At 34.2% G+C, this 7563-nt stretch overlaps 2 protein-coding genes across 2 annotated transcripts; both read right to left on the bottom strand.

Moving 5' to 3' along the window:
* LOC18609959 (protein XRI1) lies at nt 1-1735 on the bottom strand. Its single transcript, XM_018114654.1, has 5 exons — nt 1388-1735; nt 1069-1229; nt 872-956; nt 547-738; nt 1-450 (listed from the first exon to the last, which is right to left on the bottom strand). Exons 1-5 carry the CDS (start codon nt 1491-1493, stop codon nt 170-172), a joined length of 825 nt encoding a protein of 274 aa, XP_017970143.1. The 5' UTR covers nt 1494-1735; the 3' UTR covers nt 1-169.
* LOC18609958 (non-specific lipid-transfer protein 4) lies at nt 3571-5762 on the bottom strand. The gene is made up of 2 exons (XM_007045337.2): nt 5343-5762; nt 3571-3816 (listed from the first exon to the last, which is right to left on the bottom strand). The coding sequence occupies exons 1-2, from the start codon at nt 5692-5694 to the stop codon at nt 3800-3802; spliced, it is 369 nt and encodes a 122-aa protein (XP_007045399.2). The 5' UTR covers nt 5695-5762; the 3' UTR covers nt 3571-3799.

Here is a 7563-nt window from a genome sequence, read left to right as displayed (position 1 = left end):
TTCAAGCATCAAAATCCAACGACTAATGGTAACTATAATGTGTAAAAAGTGGACTATTTTACATTCATGCATGATTCACCCCGTTCTCCTATACAATTTTAAACAAAGCATGAGCTATGCTGAAGTAAAGCAAGCAGTATCAAATTATAAGTGTCTAATGTTAAATTCCTTAACCTTTGGTTCTAATAATGGTGATGGTGCCTCTCCCTTGAGTGTGTATTTTGGTAAGGGCCACCACAGCTTTTCCAGAAAGACCAGGACCATCGGCAGATACGCATGGTCTGCAAGCAAAGTCCCCAACAGGGTGCCTTACCGGCCTTGTCGGTGGCATTAGAATCCTTTCGTTAATGTCGTTTAGGGTCATGTCGCCTTCAATCCCTCCGGGCTTCACCAATGCAAATGGATAAACAACCCTTGTTATCACCCTTTTCTTCTTCCTGTCATTACTTCCTTAGAACAGAAAAAAAAAATATCAATGTTACTCTTAACTATTATCTACAACATAAATATATAGTTACATGCATACACTCTCAAGAGAGAAATTACCAGAAGAAGATATGGGGTCAGTGGAGAATTGGGTGTCTTTGTTAAAAAACGACTTGGTCTTGACTGATCCTTTGTAAGAAGATGATGACGAATCAAGAGCTTCAGGGCTGCCAGATATTGCCTCTTCTGGTGTTTTTATCTCTGTAACAATGTTTGCTTCCTCACTGCTCACTGATGTACTCACTGGTTCATCTAAAGTATATGGTAAAAAGAAACAGAAATCCATATTAAACATTATTATTGTTATATAGTTAAGTGAAGTGTTTTTAAACATTTTTAATTCTGAAACTGTACAAAGAGTAAAAGAATGGTTAAGTCTCATTACCTGAAACTCCATTAATGCTTGTTATCTGGCTCATGCAGCTGAAATTCTCAGAGAGGCCCCAGTTGCAGCTTGAATTCCAGTAGCTCTGCATAAATAACAGTAAAACCAGTCAGTATTAATCTTTGAAATGGTTTATTTAAACTAGCTAGCCAGGTTCAGAAACATTATATTATGAAAAAAAAAAGGAACAAAATTACCTTTGCAAGATCATTTAAGTCATTGGTTTGATCATGATCACCGCACAACAACAGGCGTCTTCGTTTGGACCGTTCACTGAATTCAAGCAAAGCATCCTCCAGATACCCAGAAGAGAAATCAGAGTCCAGATGTGGAAAGAATGGGGCAGTTCCATCCATGACTGCATTCACATGCGGAAGAGCAAAATGGGGTTAAACCCCTCTAAACTAACATAGAGGGCTTCAAAGTTTAAAACCCATCCCAAAAAAAAAAAAAAAAAAGAATCCTGGACAACAAACAGCGAAAAGAAAGACAATAAAGAAAGAAAAGAGTTTGTACCTAAAGACATGTCTGCGTTGAGAACTCCAAGGTTTTGAAGATCCCAACCTAGGGAAGGGCTATGGAGGCTGCTGGAAGCGTAAGCCATAGAGTGAAGCTCACCCATGTTTGTTGGGGCTGATGGGTTTCTTAAATAGCTAAAATCACGAGAAATGGTTCTATTTATGTAATGCTTTGATTGGGGTTGTGCTTAAAAAAAGTAATGGTAGGGGTGAAAATTAGATGATTTTAGAAGAAGCAGAGAGTCAGTCAACGGCAATGAGAGAAGAAAGTTTGTGTTTCTTGGGATGGGGAAAATACATACACACCTATGGCTATGATATAGGGATCAAACCTTTTGTTTTCAATTATTTTTCATTTTAATTTGATGTTGGAATTTATGTGGGGTTTGGTATACGGGGGACTGAATAATTGCAAAGCTTATGATATCATATGCTGTTGTTTTTCCATGTAAAAGCAAAGGGATTGATTGTTGTGAAAAAAGGACAAAAAACATGGCTAGACATAATTCAAATTTCAGCTTTTTCTTTTTTTTTCCCTTCCTTCTGATATGGTTACCAACCGTTTCTCCTTTTGGCAACTTTTCCTTTTCAATTTTGCCTTGCACATTCTCACCATTGTGGGGACTCTCATTTCAGTTTTATTTTCCATTTTATTATTATTTTAAATATATATATATTTTCCTAATAGGTGGCTGTAGGGTCCACTTCTTCAGCATGCTTGTGGGGGCCCATTGATAATGTGTGCAGCATTTTAGCAGGAAATAAGAAAGGAGAAGGAGAAGAAGAAGAAGGGAGTGAAGAATTTTGCTGTGGGATACAAAAGAAGTGGGTCCCAAACCCCTTTGTTTTTGTTTGTTGATGGGAGTTTGAATGGTCCAAAAACTTTGTCTAAATGTGTGTTTAAGCCACTTTGTATTTCGTGTGGAACGCCTGATTGATGTGTGATCTGAAGCTGGAACAAGCTTCTCTGATCCCTCTCTGTGCATGTGTTTCCATTTTTCGGATCATAGTGTTCACAACTTTTATATACATCAGGATGGTCACTGCTATATCCACGAAAGTTGATCAGTTTCATGCCCCGGAAAACCATTATATACATCAAGTAACAATAATACTAAACATTTTTATCTTCTTTAAAATCATTCTAGGGTACAAAATTGAGTTGATTTTTCGATCAGACAGAAGGAATGGGCTGGGGGCCTGAGTTGGAAATTTTGTCTAATGCATTAATCAAAGATAATTGAATGCTAGGCCCATGGACAGCTGTAATACATTCACACCCTTTCCTTTAGTTTTGAGTTAAAAGTGTTCAACTGCCTTGAGGTTCATAATTAACACCCTGCTTTTAAAGCACTGATTTGTATTAAGCAATAGAAATTTGTAATAATTCATTTGGGTTGGGACAGGCAACAGCTATATATGAGAGTGCTGATATTTGAATTCACATGGTAAAAACAAATTGTCCTAACCTCACTGAATTTAAAGGATTTTTTATCAACTTTTGAGTTTGAATGCAAGTTGATCATGTTTTGCTGATTTTTCACTGAGCTTTTTGGCAATGGGTAATTATTGCCTTCTATTATTCACTACATCTTTTCCTTCCCTAAGCCCCCAAGCATATATATATTATTATTACCATAATTGTTTATCCTGTGGTTTTACAAGCTTTGATATAGAATGTGCTCGTATGCCCAGGAGCAAAAGATCCCTACTACCATGTAAGTTGGTTGTGAAGATTGTGAAGAAAAACTTGAGTCTGTATAACTGATGAGAAAAGAATGGTTCATAATCCAAGGTAAATAATCTTGAGTTTTGTACTCTTGGATTGCCTTTTGATAAAGGTTTCAAAGAGAAGAAGGGCTAAAAAAAAAGGACAAAAACAATGAAAACAAAGGTGTCAAAGACCCAAGTTGGTGATAGTCCTCCAATTAAAATATGAGAGACGTATTCTAACATTAATCTTTGTATTACTCATATGGGTGAATAAATTTGATGTTAGTATATATGTTACTTTGCTTCCTTCAACCCTTTTATATATCAGTTTGGTTCAACATTTTCTTTAGCTAGAATTTACATATAAAATTTGAAGGTTCATGTACAACTTTTGCTATTAAAGTACAGTTATCTTAAAGTGCCACAAAATTGTGTGCATGCACTCATGAGAGAGAGAGAGATTGTGTATTTGCAAAATACTTATATGATATAGAGTGGACTTAAAAGCAGCACATGGTCAAGTAACATGGAGATCCAACAGAAGTTGTCAAGGTTACATAAGAATAGATCAAGTACAGCATTCATGGGTCAATCAGCAAAAAACCATTTAGCAGTACTTTATTTATTAATTAGCACTCCCTACTAAAACAGTAGTATGCACTGAGATAACCCATTCTTCTCGTATATGGTTGGTTGCTTATGGGACTGTGTAACCTGAAAATTAGCGACACAAAAATATACTTAGTTAGCATCAAATCTCTTTTTATTGAACAATTAAGTGGCAGACATCATAATAATTTCCAATCTCCTTTCCTCCAATCAATATATATATAATTTAATATAATAGACTCAAATATTGCCCTTGTACACATTGGACTAACCCTCTCTCTATATATCTCATGCTTTTCAGAATTAAAACTAGATCTAATCCAGCAAATCTCACCTCTTAATTTATCTTGAAAATTGAACTTCTTACCCTTTTTTTAAGGATTCTCACTTTTTTTTTATGTTGAGTTTGTCATTCTTCAAAAATCACATGAGAACCCAATTTTTTTTTTTCATCTGTCTTTTACCATTTTTTCAAAGATTTAAAGGTGAATAACTATAAAATATTTCCTAATCAATTATTATTATTATTTTAGTTTGAGAGAAATGTGATGCAAATTTAGCTTCTTGAAATGGAAATTAATCTGATTTTGCTTTATAAGGAAAAAAAAAGTTTTGAGGGTGTGTCAGGCCCAGTCATCTTGGTCCGGGATTTGTCTACTGCTGGGCTTTTTCCATTGCCACTCTTGAGCCCAAAGAAATGAAATACGGCATGAATTTATTGGAAATCCAAGTGACAAAAAAGGTGTATCAAATTAAAGATTAAGCTATGAGTCTGTTTGGTCTAGTTTTTTTTTTAAATTTAAAAGTTATTATTAAATTTTTATAAAAAATAATAACTTTTAAAATTAAGTTAAAATTATTTGGTAAACTATTTAACAAAATAAATTATATAAGTTCTAATTTCGATTAAAATTACCATAAAAAGTATTTATGCTATCTTTAATCACCTAATAAGTTATAATGTAATGTTTCAAGTTTGTATATAATTTCAGATGTTAAAATCGAAAAAATTAATAAAAAAATAATTTTTAAACTTGTATAGTAGTAATAATATTATATTTTTATTGATCTAATAAGCAATCAGATCATGATACTTTAATTTTCAATAAAGAAAAGAAAAGAGGAAACGATGTATTTAATATTAAAATCTTTTTTGGTAAAAAAGAGAAAAAATCTTTAAATAGTATTTGAATGTAGTTTTGAATTTTAGATTTTTTCTCTCTTAATCTTTGTAAGAATAAAAAAATTTTAGATTTTGATATTTTGTTGTTAAGTCTTTTGTTTTTTATTAGTTCTTTTTTTTTTATTAGTTTTTATAGAGAGAGGTAGAAAAGAGAGAAATCATGTATTTATGTTGAAAAATGGTAATTTGTAAAAAGAAAGAGAGGAGAGGGAGATTAATTAAGAGATGGGTAATTCTTGAAAATTAATGTGTTTTTAAAAAAAGAGAAAAAAAGCTCTTCCCGTGAGCTTTTTTTTAAGTTTTTTTTTTAAATTTTGTTTAAAAAAAAATTATTTTTTCAAGTGCTTTTTAAAAAATCATGTTTAGTCTTATTTTTGTTTTTAAGAAGTAGATAAATTGAAAAAAAATTAAGCCAAACATGCGTTAAGAGACAAAAACAACTACTTACTTCCACATTTTTTCCCAGCTTGTCTGTTCCTAATGTTGCACCGTTTTGGAATGCCAATGGCAATCCCAGGCTTGATTCCCGCCTGCTTTGCCAATGGTGATAGCAAAATGGCACAAAGGCACTTCGGAGTAGTCTTGAGTAAGGCAGCAACCTTGGAGCAGCAAGCAGGTGGAACTTTTGCCTTTGCATTCCCAGCCGCACCTAAGCATGGGCTCAAGCTTGCAGCGGCAGACCTAATCGGGGTCCTTCCACACTCTCCAGCTGCATCAACATCCCTAACCAACACGGAGTAACTTATCAAGAACACATACAGAACAACAACGCAAGGTTTCAAGCTAAATCTGAGAGCCATCTCTGTGAAACTCGCCAATTCACACAACACCTTTTCTACTCTGAGTTTTGCTGAACTAAAACCATGGATATATATACACAGACGCTGCAACATATTAAAAGAAAAAACAAAGTTTGTGTGGCCTGGTGTTCGGGGCTTAGTGGGGTGGTTGTGGAAACGTGGAAGAATTTTGTGGCTTCTGCTTCTATCTTTATTCAAGATGTAATGATTTTGAACCATTTGAATGTTCCCACTTAAGAATTGCTGATCCACTGCTACTTTCATAGGTTTTTTGTTCATAAATAGAATGCTCCTCCCTTCATTCTTTTTTATCCTGGCACGTTCTCTCCTTCACATTTCCTTAGGCAGGTGGCATGAAAACTCCGTGTGAACATTTAGACTTGGGTATGTAAAATTTCATTCAACTTTTGGCAGGCTTGGAGACATTCAATAATTCACTCCACTATGATCTATAGAAGCATGAATGTATGTGACAAAGGAGTATACGTGTCATAAATTTATTAATTATGAAGATAATATTGTTAACATAGATTCGAGCATTGTTATTGTATGGTGGTATATGCCATGTAATAATGCTTTGCTTTAGCCTATTGTTTCTAAAGACCAACCTGAACTATGAATGAAAACCTTTAAAAAGGCAGAGAGTAGTATCTATCTAGCGGTTTCTCAACTGATAATTTGAGGTTTAATAAAGAGTTAGCAAATGGTGATGTAAGCAAGGTGTAATAAATATTGTTACTAATTTTTAAGAGTGCCAATAGTTTGATATCTTAAGGGGATTCCATGGTAAAAACTTAAAATTTCAATTTGGAAGTGTTTTGTTCGAATCTTGAGAAAAAAAAAAGATTGGAATTTATGAAGAAAAATAGCATAAAATTCATATGAATTCAATTACTTGAATTGAAACAATATGGGAAAATTATAAGATATGAAAGAACATAAACAAAAGCCAAATTTTCATAAAATAAATATACATATGAAAGTATTTCCAGGCTAAATAGCAAAATCAAAAAAGAGAAAAAATTAAAAGAAAATTCATTAAGTATTTACACACCCCATGGCTGGATTTTGCTCTATAACTCGTTTATTATAAAAATCAACAGGATCCACAGGGATTTCAGAGGGTGGAAGATGACCCAAAGGAAATTCTTTTGTTACATTAGCAGGGGAAATGGCTGAAAGTAAGTAATATTAGCAGAGTTAGGCTTAAGACATAAGGTATCAAGCGTGAACAAAGAAGTCCAGCTGAAAGGATCATAATAAGGAAGATGACCAGGATTCCTGAAGATATAGCAAAGATTCCTGGAATTGGGTCCTCTTTTTAAATGTTGAGCAAATGAAAATAATTCATGCAACTTCTCTCTGAGGGAACTGATGAATCTGTTTTAATATTTAATTATGTTGAATCAGTTGAAGAAATATGATAGCAATTGAGGTCTATGGCTCGCATTTCCCGAAAGGAAGCACAACAGTAAGCGTGCAAAGAAGAGGGAGTAAGAGGATAAGATAAAGAAGGAAACAAGTCCCAAGAAGCTTAGCTTGGATGAGGAACGTAATGGTTTCCTTCTCTCAACTCTGCGATCATGATATTTGTTAGAAGCTGTAAAGCCCCATCAGGTTGGAGCAGAGAAAACATGGGAACTAATCAGGGGAATTGTTAGGCCCATGCTTGGAGGCGACTGATGAGTAGGTAACTCAAAAGTTGACGGGAATTGAGATGAATGGTTGAATCGTGATCTGAGGTAAGGAGTATATCGCAAGCGTTAGCTCCCCTATGTGCTTGTTATTCTTGTAACCTAACTATGTTGTATCAGAGATGCGGAAGATCCACCATGCTTAACACAGAAGAGGAAAGTTACTCCAATTAGA

Source organism: Theobroma cacao, chromosome 2 (assembly GCF_000208745.1).
Source record: "Theobroma cacao cultivar B97-61/B2 chromosome 2, Criollo_cocoa_genome_V2, whole genome shotgun sequence".
Taxonomy (NCBI): domain Eukaryota; kingdom Viridiplantae; phylum Streptophyta; class Magnoliopsida; order Malvales; family Malvaceae; genus Theobroma; species Theobroma cacao.
Note: the sequence above shows the minus strand (reverse complement) of the source record. Positions and strands in the feature narration are given on the sequence as shown.